At 38.6% G+C, this 23,942-nt stretch overlaps 5 protein-coding genes across 7 annotated transcripts; 4 read left to right on the forward strand and 1 right to left on the reverse strand.

Annotated features, from left to right (window-relative positions):
- Positions 1-4,222: 4,222 nt before the first annotated feature.
- On the forward strand, positions 4,223-8,324 carry LOC105266311 (protein yellow). Its single transcript, XM_011304356.1, has one exon. The coding sequence runs from the start codon at positions 4,515-4,517 to the stop codon at positions 5,817-5,819; it is 1,305 nt and encodes a 434-aa protein (XP_011302658.1). The 5' UTR covers positions 4,223-4,514; the 3' UTR covers positions 5,820-8,324.
- An 817-nt stretch (positions 8,325-9,141) lies between these two features.
- On the forward strand, positions 9,142-12,653 carry LOC105266313 (protein NRDE2 homolog). The gene is made up of 4 exons (XM_011304357.1): positions 9,142-11,776; positions 11,834-11,983; positions 12,072-12,247; positions 12,333-12,653. The coding sequence occupies exons 1-4, from the start codon at positions 9,443-9,445 to the stop codon at positions 12,583-12,585; spliced, it is 2,913 nt and encodes a 970-aa protein (XP_011302659.1). The 5' UTR covers positions 9,142-9,442; the 3' UTR covers positions 12,586-12,653.
- An 88-nt stretch (positions 12,654-12,741) lies between these two features.
- LOC105266314 (uncharacterized) lies at positions 12,742-14,073 on the forward strand. Of its 3 annotated transcripts, none has more exons than XM_011304358.1 (5): positions 12,742-12,842; positions 12,908-13,013; positions 13,119-13,191; positions 13,270-13,392; positions 13,702-14,073. In XM_011304358.1, exons 2-5 carry the CDS (start codon positions 12,942-12,944, stop codon positions 13,926-13,928), a joined length of 495 nt encoding a protein of 164 aa, XP_011302660.1. In that variant the 5' UTR covers positions 12,742-12,842; positions 12,908-12,941; the 3' UTR covers positions 13,929-14,073. The 3 variants fall into 3 exon arrangements, with proteins under 3 accessions (XP_011302660.1, XP_011302662.1, XP_011302661.1); XM_011304360.1 differs by having other exon boundaries at positions 12,757-12,803; XM_011304359.1 differs by having other exon boundaries at positions 12,771-12,837.
- Positions 14,074-14,231: 158 nt separating this feature from the next.
- LOC105266316 (DNA fragmentation factor subunit alpha-like) lies at positions 14,232-23,569 on the reverse strand. The gene is made up of 3 exons (XM_011304362.1): positions 23,407-23,569; positions 17,335-17,519; positions 14,232-16,942 (listed from the first exon to the last, which is right to left on the reverse strand). Exons 2-3 carry the CDS (start codon positions 17,510-17,512, stop codon positions 16,512-16,514), a joined length of 609 nt encoding a protein of 202 aa, XP_011302664.1. The 5' UTR covers positions 17,513-17,519; positions 23,407-23,569; the 3' UTR covers positions 14,232-16,511.
- LOC105266315 (D-beta-hydroxybutyrate dehydrogenase, mitochondrial) lies at positions 19,325-23,218 on the forward strand. The gene is made up of 6 exons (XM_011304361.1): positions 19,325-19,669; positions 20,763-20,846; positions 21,392-21,566; positions 21,659-21,780; positions 21,889-21,993; positions 22,642-23,218. Exons 1-6 carry the CDS (start codon positions 19,457-19,459, stop codon positions 23,038-23,040), a joined length of 1,098 nt encoding a protein of 365 aa, XP_011302663.1. The 5' UTR covers positions 19,325-19,456; the 3' UTR covers positions 23,041-23,218.
- Positions 23,570-23,942: the final 373 nt, after the last annotated feature.

Here is a 23,942-nt window from a genome sequence, read left to right on the forward strand (position 1 = left end):
AACGTCAAGAGCCAAAAGGGTTGTTGCATGTCCAGAGTCACGTGTTCGATACATCACCTCGTGTATGACTGCAGTAAATTTACACATAAACTCTTCAAAATTGCATTGCCAACACTATTGCGACTCCGTGCCTTCAATTTCCGTCAATTGTGCGTCACAACGACCCAATTCAATAAACAAAAATGGCATTCAAATGTTATTACTCGCATTGAACAAACCGTTGGAATGATTTTCACGAATTGCTGGATAATTCACCCGTCATTTCGTAAAATTCAACTCTATGAAATTACAGAACTTCCTGACAACAACTGAATTTATTACCGAATAGTTAAATTCAAAGAGAATAACAATTGTCCCTCGTTATTTTCTCATGTCACTCTATCTCGTTAATAATCGTCACCGACGATGAGAAATTATTTTTAAGAATATAGTCACGCTCACGCAGTGATCACGCAGCTCAATCACGCCCGTGCACACCGTTTTTCTGAATAGAATGCAGGGAATCTTTCTGGGTGGAGAAAAAAAAAAAAGAGAAAATGTGTTTATTAAACTGAGCGGGAAGTATCCACGGTCATTCGCCCATTCGTGATTCGCATAATCGCATTAACGAGTGACAGTACTAACCGCCTATGCGTGCTTCATTTGAATGCCTTCCCCTCGGTTCTCTTCAACAACGAATCATTTTTTTTCCCTATTTATTGTCCTTCCTGGTGGCCCGTTACGCATGCAACAAATATTTCAAACGCACGTACGCACTGTTAATGCCCGACGAGAGATGACAGAGAGAGAAGTACATTATGTCATAAATTGCGAGGAGACCATTCAGCTGTGTGAGTCATACTGCGTAATCTTTTCATCGTTCTTCTCCCCTGAATGACGTTGAGACTTGATGGACCATGGGGTCACTATGATACCATCTCCGAGGGAAGGTGAACACTTTTTCGTTAATTTTCCAGGGGGAGATCAATGGGGATAATAATAAAAAAATATTTGGAAATGGGAATACATAAATAGTCCGTGATTACAGTGAATTTGACTGTAACTATTCAGCAAACGTCATCGCATTATTTCAAATAGAAGTTCTGTCTAAATAAATCGATGGCATCATCCATTTTTTCGATTCGTCATTGCCGAATTATTTCTATTAATATTCTGATAATCCCTGATTTTTTATCTCAATTTCCATTTTCATTGTCAACTTGATTATCTGAAACTCTGTCTAATCCGAATTTGATGTCCATTGACCTAATTCATGATTCCTCTTTTATCCCCATTTGTTTAAGCTCCTCTTTTCCGTGTCGCATACTCTAAATTTATTTCCTACATCTCTCTCTCTGAATTCTATTTCAGTTGAGCACAGTTCAGCTGACGTTGTTTCGGTTAGTGTGCCAGTAGGAAATGGGATGTGAGGGTGCGGCCTTTTCCTACATGAAATAGGATGAGTAGAGCCTTTCCCATTGGGTGATTTTAAATGCATTATACCTTCCATTGTAGCGAGCAGGCCAACAATCTGCACATGCTTGCTTTCATTTTCAATTGATGAGAATTAATTCACCTGAGGGAAGAATGAGCTCATGGATTGGACAACTGTTGACTCAATCCACTCAATGATCCAGTGATAACATCAGCATAAAGATCATCCATTAAGTAATTAGTGAGAGCACACACGAGGAAAATGGCTTTAAATATAATTAAATTTGTACCCACGACATTATGAGGGAGATTTATTTACCCGCAGCAAATATCTTTCATCATCATCGCTCTCTCGTATTAAACATCGAGTTTACTCGCCTCTAGGGAATTCTTTTCGGTTCAGAAGGTCGGCGATAAACTTTTAATTTTCAAGAAATATGGGTCGACGAAATTCACGCTTTGTAGAATCCATTTGATTTCCCTTCATCTCGATACAACCGCCTCGCTATATTGTGCAGTAAATTTTACGGGATACGTGAGAGAATGTGACTTTTTCGCATCAAAACGCCCGACGCATGCACTAGAACCAGAAGTACTCGATCCTTTATTGGTTAATTGGAGAATAAATTGAGTCAGTGTACGGGGGCTTACGGTAGCTATACAGCTGTCAAAATTTTGCCCTTTAATTCATCGCGTCGTAGGAGCTATGATTGAAATTTCGCGCTATAGTCATTGTTATTGTTTTTTTCAGGAATGTGAGATGAATGTCAAGGCTTTTTTCAGTTTCAGGGTTAAATTCGTCGTAATCGAGGCGATGAATAATTGCAGGGCTCAAGGTTTTTCCTGGATGAATGATATTCATGAGAATTGGCGGAAATTTAGACGATGAATTCACGTTGTAAAAAGAGTTGAGTCAGTGAAGGCATCGGGCGAAGTGGTTACAATTATTACATGAGATTGATGATTCATTAGGTATGAGTTTATATTAAAAAATCAATTTTCTTGCCAGCAAAATCTACAAAATTCTCAAGGGCAATTTTCTATTTATATTATACGAATCCAAATTAAAAATGGTCTCAACATTGTGAGCACTGGCGTCACAACATCCCATTCCATCCATTCAAGAGATTATCACGACCCGAAAAAAACACGTCGACTCTAGCATTTAAATTTTCTATTCAATTGCTAATGACACGACAATTCCAAGGTTGATATTACCTTAAACACGATAAAATTCGTGGGTTGGGGCAAAAATCACTGGGTCAAGGAGTCACCCCCTGGACTGGAATTAAGCCCTCAAGAATCTCTACTATAAATAAACCTCATATCTGTAACTTCGTCACGAGGGAATTGCCATCAGAAATATTGCTTACAACGTGACTTCATCGAGGGGTAAAAATCGAGGCAAAAATTGAGGCAAAAATTAAATGACAACGCAAACAATAAAAACAGTGAATTCCATCCATATTAGTTCAAACAACCGAACGGAAAATTAAAGCATTGCGTCATTTTACATTGATGTAACGATTCTAAAATATCCATTCCTACAATCTATCCATCCCACTGACTTATGCATAACCATTTCCTTGAGAATACTTGTATTTCAAATTAGTCAACAGATGAGGACGGAGAAATTTTCCTCATTGTCAGTCTCTATAATATTTATTGACGCATCGTTTTTTATTTATTTTCACTCCATACCAGTCATGAGGCAGTCCGCATAAACAGGGAGAACTCAATCATCATAAATTGTGCCATAAATCTCCTCACAATAATGCGTAATAAAATTAGACGAGATTTATCTGACGTTGTTTGCATTGTCGGAAGGGTCATGAAGGCCCTTGGCACAATTTCACGATGTGAGTTCATTCCTCCGGTGTTACCAAACCCTAACTAGAAAAATAATAATCATTCAGCCGAACGTCAAGGTGGAGTGGGTGGACAAACGGACTTTATGAGTCTCCCAATGAAATCAATAGTCTAATACGGCATCCCTGGGATAATGAAGAGATTAAATCACTGATTTCTTGTTGAAAACCTATGCAATATTCACGTACATCACACTGTACAAATCCACCCCTTTTCTATCGGGAGAATTGACTAACAAAATTCAATGCAATGAGAAAGACCGAGAATTTCTTTGTGCGGATCTCTTTGAATCTCACAGGTTGAGGAATTTCCCCTTCTCCTCTTTTCAATCCCTTACAATAATCGAGATGGATAATTGAACAGATGCCGCACCCGTCTCATTTATTTACCCTAGACAAATGAAAAAAAAAATTCTAAACCTTCACAAGAGGCACCTTTTTCCTAGCTAAAATTTATGTGAAACGAAAAGTGAAATCGTCCTCGGTAACGCGACCCCGAAGTCTCACGTTTTACATGAAACAGCTTGTCTTAAACATTAAGTAACAAAAAAAAATTCCTCACACAAATCTATGAATTCTATCTGCGTGTGTCACGTTAAACCTCAGAAATCCATCTGCGTCTGGTTATTTAAAATAAATATTTATCTTTTGCCGCCTATAAATTTCGGTAAAAAAGGCCGAAATAAGGATGTCATCTCGCAATTGGGTGAGTTGTTACATAATTCAACCGAAACTTTTATCACGACGTCAACGAAATATGGAAAACAGAAAACAGTAAAAGCATCGGGTACCCAAAACTCATCTAAACGCTAAACATTGAAATGGCCTGAACAAAGAGGGAAGAAACAGGGGGCGATGAAGGGGGAATTGCTTAGCAGATGGATGCGTGGGGGAAAAGTTGGAGGACGCCTCGTTGCGTGCACTGTTGCCTCCATCGTCAGTCAAAACGCATCCGTTCGACGCTATGGACCGTCCATCTAAACTAGCTTGAAAAAGAATTTCTGGATTTAAACTCATACGAGCCGGTGACGCGAAATTGTTGGCGCAAGCCCACCACCCGGTTGAATAAGAGCACGCGGTTAAGAATAGCGCGGAACAGTCTTCGATTTTCAAACACTCCCAAAAATTTGTACTACCTAAATCTCAACATAACTAGGTGAAAAAAAAACGTGTCAGTGACCGAGTGATTATAATATCCCATATTACCCCAGTAGTTCTGATAGTTCATTGAAGATGATGATGATAACGGGAATTCTGCTGGGATGTTTGGCAGCGGTGACAGCCGCGCCGAATCAGTTCGGGGAGAAATTTCAATTCAACGTGACGGACATCGCGTGGCCCTCGGACGAAATAAAAACTCAAGTGTTTGATAAAAATGAGTATATACCGGTGAATAACGCGATAGCTGGTATCAAGGTATGGAAAGGTATGATGTACTTGACGGTCCCCAGGTGGAAGCCGGGGGTGCCAGTTACCCTGGGGTTCATACCAGCGGAATTGATTATGAGGGATATCCCACCGAAGCTACATGCTTATCCCAATTGGGACATGCAAACTGTTGGAGACTGCAGGGCTTTCCAATTTGTCCAGAGTATGGAGATCGATCCAAAGGGACGCATGTGGGTCCTGGACACCGGAAGAACCGAGACGATGACCACAGAGCCCAAAGCACGGTGCAATCCTCGACTGGTGATTTTAGATCTCGAGAATAATGGGGCTGTGTTGCGGAGTATTCCTTTTCCAGAAAGCGTCACTCCACATAATGAGTCCTATCTGAATGACATTGTCCTTGATAGCACTGACGGAGGATTCGCCTACATCTCCGATACGAACGATCGTGATCCTGGGATTATTGTTTTCTCTCTTGAGAAGAACAGATCGTGGAAGGTGCGACACGACTCCATGAAGAAGCAGAAGGAGGCGGAGGACTTTTTCATCGGGGAGCAGAGAGTCATCAAGGGTATTCCAATTGATGGTATCGCACTATCCCAGCTTGACGCCAATGAGAGATTTCTTTACTACTGTCCCCTGTCATCTTATCACCTGTATTCAGTGAGCACTGCTGGGCTGAAGGACGAGGACATCTCAAATATTGATCCGTACATTCGAGATGTTGGGAGAAAAAGTTCACAGACTGATGGAATGATAATGTCCGCAAATGGAACTCTGTACTTCGGTCTTCTCGCTGATGATGCTGTCGCACTCTGGGACTCACAGAGGGACTTGTCTTTTACTACTGGCCAGAGGATCATTGCTAGGGATCACGTGAGAATGCAGTGGCCTGATAGCTTCGCCATCGATGACAAGGGCTATCTCTGGTGCACCACCAACGCACTTCACAACTTCATGCACAATAAAATCGATCCCAGACAGGTTAATTACAGGATAGTGCGGGCGTACATCGAAAATTTGAGTTATCAGTATCACGAGAATGGCACGACACCCGAATTGCCGATCATCATCGCCGGTGCTGGTGATCGGCTTCCCATGGCTATTGGCACGTTCATCTTTTTTATTCTCGCAATTGCTCTGCAGTAAATACTGTTTAATATTGTCGATCTTATGTGGGATGGGTGTTGAACAATCGATGCACTTCGGTTCTAGCTTTAAATAGTTTTTAAGGGTTTCCGTGGATATGAGTACGAGTACGAGAACAATGTTCGATATTTTTGCAGTTTTATGCAAAAGATTGATTATTTTTCGAGAGCAGTGAGGGATGGGCTGAGGTGATGAAGAAAATTTTCCATGGTGAAGAGAAGTGAAATTTTCTTCTCATTACCTCTTGGAAAAATGAAAAATGAGAGTGCAAATGCAAGTATTTTAATTTCTCCCGTGGTTATGGAACGAAGAAATAATTCTCTTCATTTCAAAACGGGAGGTCGAATTATTTGGCCATGTGGTACTCTTGAATATCCCATTACCCATTCATCAACGCTACTCATTATCCAAATATGCAGAGATTGAAATTTTATGGAACAATAAACCTCGAGGTACTTCATAACTACGGTCTATTCAGTCCCCGGAAGGTAATTGAAAGGAAAAAAAATATAATTGTCACTATTTATTAAGAATTGTGCATTTAAATACTATCCGCGGTTGTTAAATGTGCCTTCAGTGTAAAAATATCTGTCGACTGAACAATCGAAAAATGTAAACACGTCACAAATTATTTCATCCAAAATAAGGTAATGTCTAGTGTATAAAAAAATAATTACAACGTGAAATTTTGTCATAACGCGGAATAATCGCTTGTCGACAAATAATCACTTGATTAATTTCCTCAGTGGCACCTAAAGAGTAAATGTACCAATGATGGCTATTGTATAAGACGCGATCAATTTACTTGAGAAGACAATTGATTGATCTAAGGTTAATTCACCATATACTGTGGACCGTAGAAGACACAGATGAATGGAGAAATATGGGAGAAACAAAAAGGAAATTATAAAAAAAATAGTGTCCAGTATGTTCCCACAATTGTTAATGCTTTTGTAGTACAGTGCACGTAGCCGCGACAACGTACAATGGATTTCGTCCTAGTTTTGAGGTACACACAAAACGCACACTAAATAATATCATTGCGTTACCCGAGCCAGAGTACAACTGCACGTTCTAAATTATTCTGATGTCTAGTGTCACGAAAATAAACAGTACCGGTGGTTTCCCATGTGCTCATGTCGCCCAAATTTGAATGATTTTAAAGATAATGTACCTGATCACAATCCCTCAATATCCTCGTCACCCCACACCCTCATATCTGCTTTTTAGGTAAATCCACCCTTAACTCTGATTTAACATTCTAGTAACTGCAATAATAATTTTCAATCGGCGTTTCTATCGTTTTTTTTTTAATTCGAACAATGAGTCATCGTATAAAAAAAATGCGGGAATAATGGATTGTGTCATTGGTTGGTAAATGGAAGAATGGAATATTTTTTTATGTCAAGAACATGAATTCATGGATATTATCTGATGCGAGAGAGATCTCTGGTTATATTGAAGATGAAAATCTTAATGCGATTCTACTGTAATTTCTCACAATCATTTCTTCAGTTGCATTTGCAATAATAATTTGGTGTCTGAAGATGATGGAGATTGTCAACGATTAAAAGCGTTAAAATTGTGTGTCTTTCGATTGGTGATGTTACAAGGCTCTATGGAAATTCTGATAGAATATTGAAATTCGCGAGTTTGCATTGAAAAATACCAACGGAAAATGAATCATCGGTAACACACCTTAGTCATGATCTTGTTTTTCTTATTATTTTTTCCTCATCGCAAAATGCAAGGTGATATAAAAAGCAGATATACCTGCTCAGATCGACGGTGTATCCATTAAGATTTTCTGTCCTCAATTGACTAGATCATTGTGCTGGTAAGCTTAAAGTCTTGTAGTATTATGTTTTAACACAATACCCTTTCTGGTAAATTTTAGAGACCGGGTACTTGATGTACACCGTTTATAGAAATATCTTGTAAAATTTTATGGAACTAGAGCAGCCTTCATCTCGCGAGCATATAATTATTAAAATAGCCTTCAATCGAAATTCTGCAGACGGCGTGTCGACTAAGCTTTCGCATTTTTAATTATTCAATATTTGAATTCCATAATCAGAAAATTTTCAATGTCAACTCTGCCAGTTTCCTCATACAATTTTCCTCCAATCCATGACGCATAGAAAATTAAATCGAATTAATACCTTTCAACAATAATTTACTGAATCTCCAGGAAGTGATGGCTGAATCGACATGACATTTTCTTAATATATTTTATACGAGATGAAATGAAACTATATTAATGTGGCCGCATTAAATATATACTCGATTGTCAATCAACGAACGTCAGTGAAATTCATTTGAGAAACGATATGAAATTCCTGAAAAATGTTTCATCACCCACACGCAACCCTAATTGATGGAATCATTTGTTCCTGAATTTACTGGCGTTCCGCGAGGGAAGTCGTACGATTCATGTAAAAATTGAGTGTAATATTCCAATGGATAAGTTATCACGAATAAATAAATAGATGAGTAATGTATAAATCCTCTCCCTTTGAGAAAGATCTGTCTACATACCAGCACCGACGACTCTTGACGACATGTTTTTAATCCAAAGCAATGAGGCCACTAGCAATGACCTGTTGACCTCGCCATATGCACTTTTCACTTTATTCCACATTATTCCACATTATTTCACATTGATTGATTTGCCTTTTTCACTGAAAACTATCACAAAATATCACAACACATACACATACACTGAGAAAGAAAATTTCTCCACCAAAATATTTATTTTCCACCACTGAATCGACTCTCATTTTTTTCAATACAGCAAAACACAATTTAATTACCTTTTAATACCCTAGATTAAACTTCCGATATGCACTTTTTCACTTCACGGGTAGACGATAACTCTATTTCTCTTTTCAACGGGTTTTTAGCGGTTGATTGGTATTTTTATTCGAGATATTTATCAAAAACCGAGAGCAAAACGTTCGCGACGCAGCCCCTTTCACGACATTGTCTATTTCCAGGAATCCGGAAAGAACCCAAGATGCATCGCTTCACGATTTTTTATTTTTCAATCTCTTCTTCTTTGTTCCGGTTTATTGTCAGTCCCGGTGTTTTATGTCCAAAAAATAATGCCATTTTTTTTGTCATGTTCAAATACCTCATTCTAACTCTGGAGTTGATTATTGCCAAAATATTTGTCGATGAAAAACGCGGGAAGCCAAACTTCTCCCCCCCCCACTTCCAGCGGCCGATTCGGTTCTTTGTTTTGAGGCTTGACCGTTGTTTTTTTTGATTAGTTCCGTTTATTTGAATTTCTCGGGTGGGGACACCATCGACGCGACTCTCGCGCCGTCTCACCGGGAAATTATATAGTTATTTTAAAAACAAATATGGCATTGACATATAAATAAAGTGTTTGCAGCCGAGATATTCATTTTATTACGTGATTAATCATTTCAAATGGACTAGTGGCCAATAAATATTTGTGTTAATAAAATCGATTGCTGGTGATTTTATCTACGTTCGTCTCTCTAGTTCTCCTTCGAAATTTGGAAGTATAATGAGGTTATAACGACTGCGACTGTATTCTCAGAAAAATCACTGAGTAAAATTCATGGACGAAGAAGAAATTTCTATTACTCATCGAAATGTCGCTTTTTCCTGCCTATGAAATCAGTGCTCCCTCGCAATCATCTGACGTTGACATTGGCGAGAGCAGAAATGATGCAATCTGGTTGAAGAACTCTAGCTTCCAGCCCGATATAATCTCTGGGTCTCGAGAAATATCGGTTTCCTCGGAGTCCTCGGATGGCGAGTTCTCCGGAATTCCAGGGGAAAAAATCACTGCAGTGGTGGATGTCGAGGAAATTCCTCACGACTCACCTCCTTTAAAGAAGCACAAGAAGTCAAAGAAACACAGGTCCAATAAGAATACAAAGGGAAAAATGAAGTATGAGCCAGTGGTTGACAATGTTTACTATGATGACAGAATTAGAGACAGGGGAAATTTTAAAGTGGACACACTGTGCTCACGAGCGAGGCCTCTGTACACCGTCTTCTACAAAACTCTAGGATTCATCCCTTTCACGCACAAGAAAAAATCGCCCTTACCTCGATACTTCGCCATTTCTTCTGATACACCCCAAAAATCCTCGAAGGTTTCTTCAAAGAAATTGAAAGATGCCACCGAACAATCCCTAGACATCGTCAGAACTCCTGAACAAATTAAAGAGGACGAAACGAAATCGAGGATCAAAGAATTCAACGAACAACTGTCAGAGGATCCCAACGACATCGACCTGTGGGTCCAATACATAAACTTCGAGGATCGAGATCAGGACTTCCAGATTTCTGCTCACAACACGAAGGCAGAGCTCATGAAATACCAAAGGAAACTAGCGATAACTGAAAAGGCATTGGAAAATAATCCGGACTCTCCCGTTCTGCTCAAATATAAACTGAATTTTTTGAACGAATTATCACCAGCTGACCAGTACTCCTCGCAGCTGGAGCTTCTCATCTCCAAGGATCCAGGAAATTTAATTCTTTGGCAAGCTCTAATAACAGCTACGAGATCCTCTATCGCTCTTTGCACCGTTCCAAAAGTCTTAGCATTGTACTCAAAATTTTTCGCTGGTCTTCATTTGTGGTCCAGGTCCAGTTCACAATTTTACGACAGTAATTTGCTCCAAATGCTGCATCACTGTTTGACATTTTTGAGGCAAGCTGGCCTCTGGGAACAAATGTGGGAGGCTCTCAGGATGCTCCTCACCCTGAATCTTGGAATAACAAAGGATTCCAAGAACTTCAAAGGATCGATCGATGAGAAGAAATTAATTGGGATGGAGGAGGTAATTCTCACCTCTCAATTACCTCTAAATCAATTATGGCTTCGAGTGGAGCTCCTCCGAGAAAATTGCCACTGGACAACTGTTCGCAGGGAAGAGCTCGAGCTAATTGGTGATTCCCACAGATTTATCTCCCCAGAAGATGTCAGTGAATTTGTTCATCCGTTATTATCAATACAATCTAATTTTAGACTCAGTATTTACGCACTGTTAGCACTGAAAGTGCCACTCCTTCCCACGAGACATTCAATCCTGGAGGAGCTGGGGATGGACCAGTGCAACTGGGGGATTGACTCTGCTGAGAGCCTTTTGCCAATATTGTTCCCCTGTGTGGGTGAAGTTGCTGGCCATCAAGAGAGGATCTGTCTTCTGAAGGGAGTTATCGAGGGAGGAATTACGAGTGGACCTCAGTACTTGAAATTTCATCCTGCACAAGAAGGTTTTGTAGATTTCATTCGAGATGCATTTAAAATTATCGCCGAAAAATTAATTCTCGAGGAGAAAAACCAGATCTATGTTTGGTGGTTGAGGTTTGAGAGGAGTTTGGTGGGAGTGCAAAAATGCCAGGAGATTAGAAATGAGAAAAGTATTAAAAAGTTGAAGGGGATACTCAAGGAGTTCTTGAAGAGGGAGGAAAATAGAAATAATCTGGATTTTTATAGGGAATATGCTATTATTGAGAGGGAGATGGGGAAATGGGAAAATTGTTTGAGCATTCTAGAAACTGCCGTTGAGAGCAAGGGAAATCTGATATTAGGAATTAAAAATGTCGAAGAGCAGAGATCTATCTTGAGTCTTTATAGAACACTTCTTGAGACGCTTCTCGATACGAGGACTTGGGATGTAAACAATAAGATAAGGATGATGAAAATTTTCGCACAAATGTCCCCGGGTTCGTCTCAAGCAGAACAAATAATCGCGACTGAACAGTACCTGAAGGATTTCTGCGAAGAATTTTTCAACGACCCAGATGTGTTTGATGAAGGTCTAGACAAATATTTTCAACCTAATTTCTATTGTGATGCTGTCATGTGTTATGTTTACTTTATGTACATCACGGGGAAAGACTTGGAAGGAATTCACACGCTCTTTGAGAGGTGTATTGAGAGGTCAAGGAAAAATCGATGGCTCGAGGTAAATATGTGATGGGGAACAATGAGGTTTGATTATTCAGCTTTTTCTTTTTTTCAGGAGATTTTTCGTGAGGGGGAATTAATATTCAAGCAGATGGTGTGCGAGATGCAAGGAAGGAGAATTGATGAGTTAAAGTCGAGCTTGGATATTGTTTTGAAAACATTTCCTGACAATTTTTATATGCTCTCCGTGTCTTCTGCAATTGAAGTACGGTGAAATCGGATTTGAAATAACTTTCTTCGCGCTATTTATGAATTCATGAAATAATGTGTAATATACAATACGTTGATTACAGAGTGAATTACCAAACTGGTGTGTCCGGACATCGACTTCAAATAAACGGCTGTGGACAGCTGTTTCCTTGTGCTTATCAGGTAGAGCACGTCTGAACTCAGAACTCTGTCAAAAAGATGACGTCGCTAAAAATGCAGCTCTCAACAAATTGCTCCACTTCCACAAAAGACTCTTCAAGTTCGTATTTCCGCAATTATGCTCTCAATTTAATTCCTGCAATTGAGTAATGAATCTCGTTAATCCAAATCCTCATATTTCTCAGGATCTCAGAAATTCGATGCTGTCCTTTGATATGGAGGCTGTACATGCTCTTACTACGAGAGCAAAATCTCTGTGAGAAGAAAGGGGAAGAGGTATATCACGAGAGTGTGGCATCATGCCCCTGGGCTAGATGTATTTACATTGATGCTGCGGAAATTGCACCCCAGCTTCTCACGCAAATTCAGGATGTTATCAAAGAGAAAGATTTACGAATGCATGTCACGCCTGAAGAACTCGATATTCTCAGAGGATAAATAATATTTTGCATACTGAAAATATTTACGAAGAATTCATTTTTTCTCCGAATAATAATATTTTTTTATAACAAATATCTGTAAGAAAAATATTAATTGTAGTAAATGTTTGTTATTAAATTTTTCGTAGCTTCAATTTTCAATTATTTCTGTCCGCCTTGACAGCTCTGACAGGTCGAGTGCATCACAACATAACCTAAGTTATCAGCTGATTGCAGGTGATGACCGCAGTAGTACTCAGTAGTTGGGGATGTACTGTAAGAAATATTTTGTCAACAAAAAAAATTATGATTAAATCTTCTTTTGCATTTTACCCTCTCAGAAAGATGCAATATAAACGCTGAGATATTTTCAAAATGGATAAAAAGGCTGTAGTAGTGGCAGGAGAAGCTCCAGAGTCTGATGAAGATACCCTGGACATAAAAACGGTAATAAATTATCCGAAAAGTCACTTTGCTGCAATTCCCACACCCTTTGTCTTGCCCCAAGTCAATAATTTCGTATGAAAAACATAAAGTGTCTAACAACTCTAGGGTTTGACCTTCAAGTGCTTGCCTGATGCATCTGGAACGATAATATCTGGAGAGGCGACAGAATCAGATGACGGTACGACCTTCAATACTCAAGACGAAATGTAATTAATTCATGCTTGATTTATTCATTATTAATTTTGGATCTCTACAGATGGGGGGAGTTTGAGTAGTGCAAGCATAGCAATTGATGCAACCACCTGTCCTTACATTAACGTAAAATCAATGAATGATAAGAAGTTCATAAAATACAACAGCTTACTCCACAAAAAATTGCGTAAGTCATACCGAATATTCATTGAATGTTATCTTCCTTTATTGATTACAATCATTACAAGATTAAGTTAATGACAGTAATAATGAACTGGAATATACGAGTAAAACCGATGTCCTCAAGACACTTACTATGTTTACTTCTTCGGCATTCAATATTAAACTAGTCCTATTCGTAATTTATTTAGTTCATTACTCACTATTTTATTCTGCGGTAAATCTCAGGAGGAAATATTTTGTCCTTAAAATTCCTAAAAATCAATGTAAAAATTAGAAAATGAATTTATCACAATTACTAATTTTGTCTGACCAGACGACTGCAATGAGTCACTTCGGGGAAATATACTCCGTCTGACTGATAACACTATTACTACTGGTATTCAAGAGCTTACTGGAATCAATAAGCAGTTGTTGAAAAGTGAATTGACAGTTCAGGAAGCTGCATGTCAACTGAGAAATGCATCTGCCAGGTGGAATGAAGCCTCCAGTATTCTTTTTCAGATAATAGATGGAAACTTCTTGAATACCATTAAAACGTAGACCATACTGACAAACAAAATTCATTAAATGTTTTTGTTATCAAAAAATCCACTTTATCTTGGATATTTAGATGTACGATTGCGTTATTTGAGTATTGTGTAATGCCAAAAAAAATGAATAAAGATTGTTCAAACATCTAATTTAACACTCAATAGTTTTTATTTTACCTAATTATTTATTAGAATTGTACGACTTTAAAACGGCTGTTAGCCAGTAGATGTTGGACTCAGTCAAAATGGCCTTGAATAAGAGAAAACATTTGTCGATTATCTCTGGAGTTGTTGAGCATTATTTTCGTCTTTCTTTCAAAATTTCTTTTCTTGTTGTTTAACATTTGATGGCAGTAGACTATTCGATTGTTATTGACTAACAGCACGTACTGTAAGTACAAACTTAGCTGCCGTTCTCTTGTGGTAATGGATTATGCAAAACCTTTAAAAGCTTCCCTTAGTATTATTTGTAAACTTGTGGGCGAAATTAATTTCTGCCGGTTCGGTTTTTTAAATTATTAGCATTGTCTCTATACCAATATTTTTCTACTGGTCGTTGCATCGCTTCTGTCAGTATTTTCCATATTACACTACGTTTAGTCCTATGTTTGTATATTTATTTATTTTAGTTTACTGTTTTTTGGATCATTGATTTCACTTAGAATCATATTTTAGTAGCTCTGCAATTAACATTGAGTGAAATAAGGCGACGAGTTAATTTTTTCCAAGACAACATTATTTGGAATATCCAGGAAAATAAAAAGGAGTTGGACATATGTCAATGAAAAATTGAGAGGGTCTCGATTGAACTACCGATGACCCATTTCACTTCGATAATTCTTCACATCAATAATGGCCCTGCAATTGTAAAAATTTTTTCGCAGCACCAGAATTATTGGAGCAAAATGAGCAATCAAGCAAAATAGAGAGTAGTTATCATCAGTGTTTTCATCTGAAAATTGCCAGATTCCAATGAATTTTTCCGCTTCTCACGTACCTTCACTTTATCTCTTCATTTCTATAGAATAACAGCATTACCATTACATTATTAATTCAAAGTTATGAGTAGTAACGAAAATCACATCGAGAAATAATTGCTTGAGGGGCAGAATTATTGACTCATATTATTTACTTTGTACAATATTTTTTTCCTTTGAATTTGTAAAATTAGAACCTTATCACTGGACTTGAGTCCTCTAAAAAATCGTATTGATGCGGAATTACAGGTGATGAGGATGGGGGCAGGACGCGAGCATACAGTCTTTATTAGAAGCCCCTAGAACTATTAATTTCCTTATTCTTACTCAATTAATTTGATTTCAATTTACCTACTCTATCGGATTGTTATCTTCATTATAATTAATCTTATCTAACAAATGCACAACTTCGCTTAGTATCAAAGGATTGATATCTGGTGTCACTTGGTATGGTATTAGTATCCTATTTATTTTTTGTCGCATTTTCTTGTGTACTCGTGAATGGGTGATCTAGATGGATTTGATGCTGATACATTTTCTCTATAAATTCAGTCTTTAAATCATTCGCTTGCACGTCGGTTTAACACAAAAAAATATTCAATTTTTTCGATTGTTAATCTACATACGAAGCTGTCTCAATTTATCTTTTACTCGATTTTTCCTCGTGCTTCATTAGGGGATTATTCACCTTTACCTATTTTTTTTTACCTGTTTTCTCATTAAACCGAATACAGCTACACAATCTGTCACCAATTGGTGTTATCCAAGCGATTTATTACGTTACCCTATTCTCCGAAGTACATATACAATCCTTGTTTCTCTTCTCAGCGATTAGATCGAAATAATTATACGATTAATACAACATTAATCGATTATTTAAATGCTACATTTGTTTTTCTTACTGAGCATCAATTATACAATTCCGTGGGGTGCGTTACTGTGACTCGGGCGGTCATAGCGATTTTTTTAATAATCGAGAAGAAAATATTTTTTTCTAAAAATGACTGAAAACTCACTATCTACTGATTTATAACATCCAGAGAAAAATTTCACGTGAATCAATTCAATTGATCTAATCAATTGTAAATTAATGCAATGGGATGATTTAATGACTATGTGAGCATCAATTCATTTTCATTTCAAAAAGAATTTCAATAAGTTATAAGGAACACATATGAAATTTTTCTCTGAACGATTTCCTTAGAATATAGACTGTTTCATCGAACATCTAACAGAGTCGCATTTACACTCGACTCGATGATTAGTTAATAGATATAACTCGGTGAATTAAATGGTACAAATATTTACTCACAATGTACAATACCATTTATCCTGAAATATCCTGAATTCCTTCGCAAACATCAATAACAATATTCCCACTCTCAGTCCCTGGCGACGAGACGAAATCCTTGGAATCAATTCTCTGCTAAACCTCGAGAATAAATCCAGTTGATTGGAGAAACAAAAATGCAGTTGGATCGAGTGGTAACTGAAAAATTAAGGGCTCAATTCCAGAAGAGAATGAGGGTTTGCTGCAATTGTCGTCCCCTGTAAAAAATACGACGTCGGACGCGATACATATTTGCCAATGTGAGGGCGCCCACCCCCCACATGGCCTACGCTCGCTCCATTTCACCCCCAGTCGCATACATCTGAAGAAGTGCCATTGACTCCTGGGCCTGTCGTTTCTCCGCCAAAAATCTCCCGGACGCCTCCTTCAACTGCTCCAAGAACAGTCTATCCGGTACAATATCAGCTAGACTGTCTGGATTCATATCACTTAGCAACTCGAGATCATTACCACCGAGGAGAGAAATGTGTGATGGATCACCGTGTAATGTCGACACCAGGGGCTCAACTGGACTTCGATAACGTCGCACTGTCTCATCGATCGTTCTACCAACGCTGTCAACATTGTCAACAACTATGTAACGCGATGCAGTCTTACCGCTGCCTGGAGCTGCCCACTTTTCATCCCCCTGGAGTACCATCAGGCTCGTATTTCTCTCGAGTGTCGCAAAATACTCCTCGTCATCCACCTCAGTCCCTACAAAATATTACCACTCTTTAAGTCATTACCTACATTTTTCTCCCTACCTGCATTATCACAACCACTTGAACATTTCTACTCTCCAATTCAACAGCCAAATTTTAAAATGTCTTTATAAATATTTAATTACTCCCCTAACGACTCATTCCAGAATAAAACGACAAGCGACTATTTATTTTACAATTGTGTAATTTCACATGTGTCAGAGAATATCCAATTATATTGTTTGTAAATTTCATTGTCACGTGACTATTTAATTAACTCCTTTGCCTGGTTCCAATTTCAATTTGAAACTAATTCTATTCAAATTCGCAGCATGCACAACGAATTTCATTTGTCGAATGAACATTGTGATTGCACAACTCAGAGTCATCAGATGAAAAATTTACCATCTTGCTCCAACACGATAGTGAGATCGGCATCGGAGGGCAGTGCCAATCTACTTCTGGCCACATTAGTGAGATCCTCGAGTGAAGAGGCTGTAATTCCTTTTCGCTTCTCTCTGGTGCAGTCAACAATTTTGTAGGGATTTCCCGTGGATGAAATCACTGCTGTGCACTCCGACATATTTATTCTGATAAAAAAGTCAATTCAAACTTGTGAAATTTCAGGTCAAGAGCGGATTGACTTTTATACTGGCCGGCGAATTCCCCGGGATTAATTCAAAGCTCTAGATAATCTCCATCATATTTTTTCATACCAACAACCATCCGAATTAAACTCCCAAAAATACACCAAACGCACGAGGACAGGGCGTAGGGACAGCCCCTCTCAGTGTTCCCCAGAGTTCGTTGACACAATGTCGTCCACCCACTTATCGAATCCTCCACAATCACCGGATAACTACTTCTCCATTCCGTGAATAAACTTGATCAATCAAATTATGAAAAGGTCTTGAAAGAGTGCGTACATGGGCAGTGTCAAACGATTGTACTTTCAATTCAATTAACAACTAACTCCACAAAATTGCACGCCCCCACCGAAACTTTCAAGATAAACTTCAAATAAACCCCTCCCATCGATAATCACCTATCTTTCCCCCCCGCAATTTGTTGACAAACCAATGAAATAAAACATCATTGAATAAACTCGGTGTGAGAGTGCAGTGCTCGGAGTGACGATTGCCAACCACCCACCCAGTGATGCGATAGTCTAACTAGCACTGGGTCAATGGTGCAACCACCCTTCCTATTTATACCCACAGCAGACTCGACAACGCGCATATATAGACCCACAGCCACCACCTGCCCCCACTACTACTACAATCCTCTACCCCCTCCATTCCCACACACCAACCCCACCCTCAACAAAATCAATAACCTACCCCACACCAATCCACTCCCTCTCCACCCCTCGCTCACTTCTTTATCTCTCGTGTTTATTTTTATTTTTTTTTATCACTTTTGAGTCCATCATTGGACCACTTTTATCCACCCCGTTCAATAGCAACCCCAATTAATCCCTCTTTATTTTATATTTAGGGAGACTGATGAGAATATGTCGTTGAAAAATGAGGGACAGGGGTGGTTGATGCACAAGGGTGCTTTTTAATAATCGCTCTCGTTATTGTCCGTTTGCTAATTGACTCCACGAGTCACTTCTCTAATGATCCCATTTTGTTATTTGCTAGCACCTTGTCAGCCACCCTCAGATTGCACTATTGATTGAGGGTTCAATTGATATGGCCATTGCTCTGTGGTTAGCGCGGTTGGCTTGATAATTGGATGATATTAATGCGTTTGTATGCCTTTCGCATCGCAAAATTTCATCCTCTATTTTTCAGCAATTATAGGAATTCGTAAGCTTCATTTGCCATGAGTTTGTTAATTGTGGTTGATAATTGATTGGAATAATTAATTGACGATCTGTGAAGGGAGCGATTTTTTTTTGTCCAGCCCTCCATCACTGGGATTCGAGGATGATCTTACGATCTAATTATCGATTATTGTCTTTATACCCTTGCATCGTCGAGGATCGTAAATTAATTAGCCTCCGAACAGGGACCCATGAATCTTTATTATACCGTTTCCGAAGTTTAAAATTAGATGAAGGGTGAGCAGGAAAATGCACTTGTGGCAAAGTTTTGTCTATTTTTCAATGTGTCGGTTATATTGGAAAGATTTCCCTATCAGAATGAATGGGAAAAAGTAGGTAATATGGACCAGAATGTGAGTTGTGATAAGAGAAATATCAGAACTTTGTTGCGCATGGAAAAAATATTTGGAGGGTGGATTTATTTTTTCACAACGATTAGAAAATTCGAAAGTAAACCAGGGGATACCAAAATTTAAAGACTCATCCCTGAATTTATATTTAGTTACACGGCATTCAATATGAGAGACTATTTCCAGTTTAAAGTTAGCTCAGTCCTAGCTAAGACGTGATTATAGTTTGATCTTCTTGTAAATTAGCGAATGTCTCAATCTAAAAATCTAGTTGCCGAGGGTATAAATATTATTATTTATCAGAGAATACGAGACGAGGGGAGTTATTGCTCCAGTGATTTGAAGAATGCCGTCAAAAACGAATGAAGGGCCCGACGACAGTCAGACTTGGGAATTATTGGAGAGGTGTATATTGCCAATAGCATTTTCACACGCTGCGGCTGTTATTCTCGCGACAATTTTCAATACTCTCGGTATATCGCAGACATCGAGTTTTCTACTATTTCTTCTCTTCTTGTCCATCTCCATTGGCTTGACGTTATTCTATCATAATCTCAAGGTAGGCATATTCATAATTCACAATTTTCCAGGGAGCAGGAATTCCCTCAGTGCTACCAGTCCTCCTGTGTGAACCTTTAGTTACAGCTGGATAAATTTAGAGCGACCATTAAATTATTCACGTATTCACGTGACATAGACCAGCTTCGAATGACATTCTATGTCACGCTATTTTTGACAATTTTTGCAAAGGGATCATCTCCTTGAGAACAGTATGGATTTTTCGAAATTTTAATCCTTCACATTTTCCTTCTGATCGATGCGCAGGGAACATCAATTTTTTTTATCAATAAAATCGAAGCCCATGAAAATTGCCACCATCAGTCAATTAAATTTCAATGACCTTTGAAAAAGTATTTTCCAGTTTTTTTTATCATTTTAATTTATTCCGTGTCAGCCCCTCGGTTATTATTAGGTAAACGTACCCTGTCAAAAGCAGCTTTGTCCGGGATGAATATGGATGAAACGAAATTTTCAATTTGTTCAATTGGCCAATCGTTTGACAGGTGAATATTCTTGTCGGATTAATTACGTTCTGCGGATGTGACCTAGCCAAATGAAAAAAAGGCTATTGCAAATACCGGCGTATGAAAAATTCTATTCTAAATGTCAAATAACGAATCATTCCATCCCTAAAAAATCGCCAAAAAAATTATTTCCTCACAGTCAATGCGAGTGAGTTAAAATAAATTTGTCAATTTATTTCATTCCGAGAGATAGGAGAGAATTGCGCGGAAAATAGTAGTTGCGAAACTGGTCAATTAATTTTCCTGTTGGTTTCATTAAAATCGCCACGTGGCTGGAGTTCAAGGTCGAGAAAGGATTATTCCAAGCCACTGATGAATGGGAAGTTCTCAATTTATCGCTTGTCCTGTCTGTGCAATACCGGGGAACATGCAGAATTTCATAAAATCCAATGTGTAACCCGTAGTTTTTATTGGGTTTAGTATCGACGTTTATCACCCCCTGACCTTCTTCGAACTTGAACTCACTCGTGACGAGGGTTTGACGTCACATTACCTATGGGAAACTTCAATTTTCTCTTTAACACACATTGCGGTTTTCGACTTGATATTAATTTAAATGGATCCCAGGTTACCGCTGCTGGCAAAGCCATCCTCATCACTGGATGTGATTCTAGAGTTGGATATGCCCTCGCCAAGCGTCTGGATGAACTGGTAATATTCAGCTCTAATTACTAACATGAAATTTCCGTCGGCCCATTTCCCACTGGCAATACCGGAAATTATATTACCGAATAACGAATATCTCCACTGTTCATCTAAAAATACACAAATTCTTCGATCAATAACGCGGAATTAATTAATTCATCAAAGAAATTATTCGCGGGTCCACAGTATTTTTTTTTTTTTGCATTGATACTGGAGTTGGAGTAATTCATGGAGGATAGGGACATGAGTTTAAAAAATACTGAGTTAAAGTGGATGGAATCTATGGTCCTGACTTAATTTTTACGGTGACAAATATTAAGGGAAATTGCGGAACTCACAATTCACTCGCCGATTGCGGAAGCGACCCAGAAAATATAAGCGGTGGTATCGTAATTTTTCCCGGGAAATTCAGATAAAAATAACGGAACGGTCTGAGCAATTTCCGTGATAAATATTCGGAAACGCTTCTTCAATTACATTTTAACCCAGACGTCCATATTGTCAGAGCTTCCCCTATCCTTCATTAAAATGTCACTTGAGAATATTTCTAGGGTTTCACGGTATTCGCTGGCTTTCAAAATACCTCAGAGAATGAAGAGAAAGTTCAAAGTCTGAAAGAGGCAGGTTCTGGAAGGCTTCACGTTCTTCAACTAGACATAACGAGCGAGCTGGACATCCACTCAACATTTTTATACGTCAATGAAAACTTGCCGGATGGTGCGCCAGGTAATCCACTGAATAATTGATTCCCACACCACCCACTAAACGTGAATTATTTTTCACATGAATAAAGTAAAAATCTTTCGAATAAAATTCAGGTTTATGGGGACTCGTGCATGCCAACGCGTGGGTTGCACTTGGTGAATGCGAATGGGTGCCCCTCTCCGTCGTCAAAAGAAGTGGAGATATTAATTTTACTGGCGTTGCACGTTTAACTCAAGTGAGTTAAATATTTTTTAAATTCCAGTAACAATACGACGGATATCGGTTTATCGGTATTTCACCGATTCATAAAAAATTCATTCACGAAGAGATTGATCTATTCCAGGTATTCCTACCCCTGGTGAGACGCTGCAAAGGTCGCATTATTCTTGTATCGAGCATTCTAGCTAGAATACCGAGTGCTGTTCGTGGAATTCAATGCGCAAATGGGGTAAATTTTTAATTAACCATTCAGATTAATTCGAGCATAAAATTCATTATTGTAGCTGTAGTTGTATATCAGAACGAGATTGACGGTTTCGTCTAACCAAATGGGATAATCGGTGGGAGGACAATCGAACAGTTAATGATCAATGTTTCATCGGGCTACCAGAGAAGTAACGATTAAATGCTATATTCGTTCTCCAATAAACCAGGCCGAATTAAACAACCCATCGCCATGTCCAGTGCATAACTATTTTGAGTGAATTAACGCGGGTCATTATTACACTCGTCAAAATATGAAATGAGAGTAATTAGCGTGAATTTAATAGGGCAGTTAATCCAGCCAATGTCATTTGCATTATTTGTCAGTGATCAATGAATATCTCAGAATTTTCTTTGCAGGAAAAATTTTTTTTATCTGCATACACAGGGAATAAATAAATGACGTTTGCTGATTGCTAGTCTGGATTCTACTCTGTGGTGAGGTCAAGGCCAGGGCTTGTCGAATAACCCACATGATTAAAAGTTTTAGTGAAATTGTTTTGAAAAAAAAAATTGCAGCAATGCGGTATTATTTAACTCAAGACCTTGGCAAGTTTATTGCTGAATGTTTTAGCGTACTTTTTTCATGGAAAGTGCATCATCATAATTTCAGGCTGCTCTGGAGGCGTGGGGCTCGTGTCTTCGCCTGGAAATGCGACGCTGGGGAGTTGACGTTGTAATAATTGAAACGGGGGACTACGTATCGGGCAACACGTGGTTAAAGGACAATATCACGATCCTCAACCAAGCGAGGGATATGTGGGTGCAATTGGATCCTCAAACGCGTAAAGAGTACGGCGAAGAATTATTTCAAAAGGAATTACTGGCATTAGAGAAATATACAAAGGGTCCAGAAGCTGATTTGACGTGTGTTCTCAGAGCTCTGACTGATGGTATTGTCAAGACATTTCCAATGAAACGATACACTCCAGTAACTCGCAAGGAAAGACTTCAAGCTCTCGTCAGTGATCATTTTCCAAAGTCTATTTATGATATACTTTACACCGAGTAAATTGTCGATTCGTAATTAGCCAGTACTTTCTCACAAAAGTATTGAAATCTCTTTCTGCCAGTGCGAAGCCTGCCTTAAATATATCAAATTCACCTTATTCATTTATTCATTCAACCCACCCTAATCTAGTCGTTCATTTTTGTCGGATGAAGGATTTAATAAAAAAGAGAAAATCTCATGTTTGGTCTCATTGAATTGATTTTTTCTATTCATCCCTATGAAACACATCCCTTGACTTGAAAAAAATTCACTTGAACTCCAAAAAACGCGAATCAATACTTTTATGCCATTGAACCATCAAAAAATTCACACGCCCCTAAAACAACCATTAAATAACCGAATAAATATAAACAAGACAGCAAATACCTGAATTCCCTTCAGTCCTGGAACGATCTGTCATGCTGACAGGATACGATCAAATGGAGCTGCTCCAGCCCAAGATCCACATCCTCATCAAGTTATCCGAGACAATGGTTGACAATTGAATTCAATTCCTGTGATTCGCTCTATTCCCAGTACAGATAATCCGATATGGGGTCATTCCTCTAAAAATTTCAGTTTTTGGCGCCATCTGTTAAGTGTTCAACCCCGACCGATCATATGATTGTTAAAAAATTCTCTCATCCGATAAAGCAGGGACAACAGGGACTTGTTGTTGTTGTTGTTCTGACCAAAGAAGATTGACTAATGTAGAGTGAGTGACCCCAGCGGCATCGTAGTACTGCACCCCAAGAGAGGGAGGGCGCAACACGCAATGTTGGGGTGTTTTTTTTTTATTAACCAAGTTTTTTTGCAATGCTGGGGTGTCCATCAAGTCGACGGGGTGAATTTTACTTTCTGCTGTACGAATACTTTTTATTTTTCATTTGTTTAACTGAAATTTAGCCGACTGAAGAACGTGC

Source organism: Fopius arisanus, unplaced genomic scaffold (genome assembly GCF_000806365.1).
Source record: "Fopius arisanus strain USDA-PBARC FA_bdor unplaced genomic scaffold, ASM80636v1 scaffold00037, whole genome shotgun sequence".
Lineage (NCBI taxonomy): Eukaryota > Metazoa > Arthropoda > Insecta > Hymenoptera > Braconidae > Fopius > Fopius arisanus.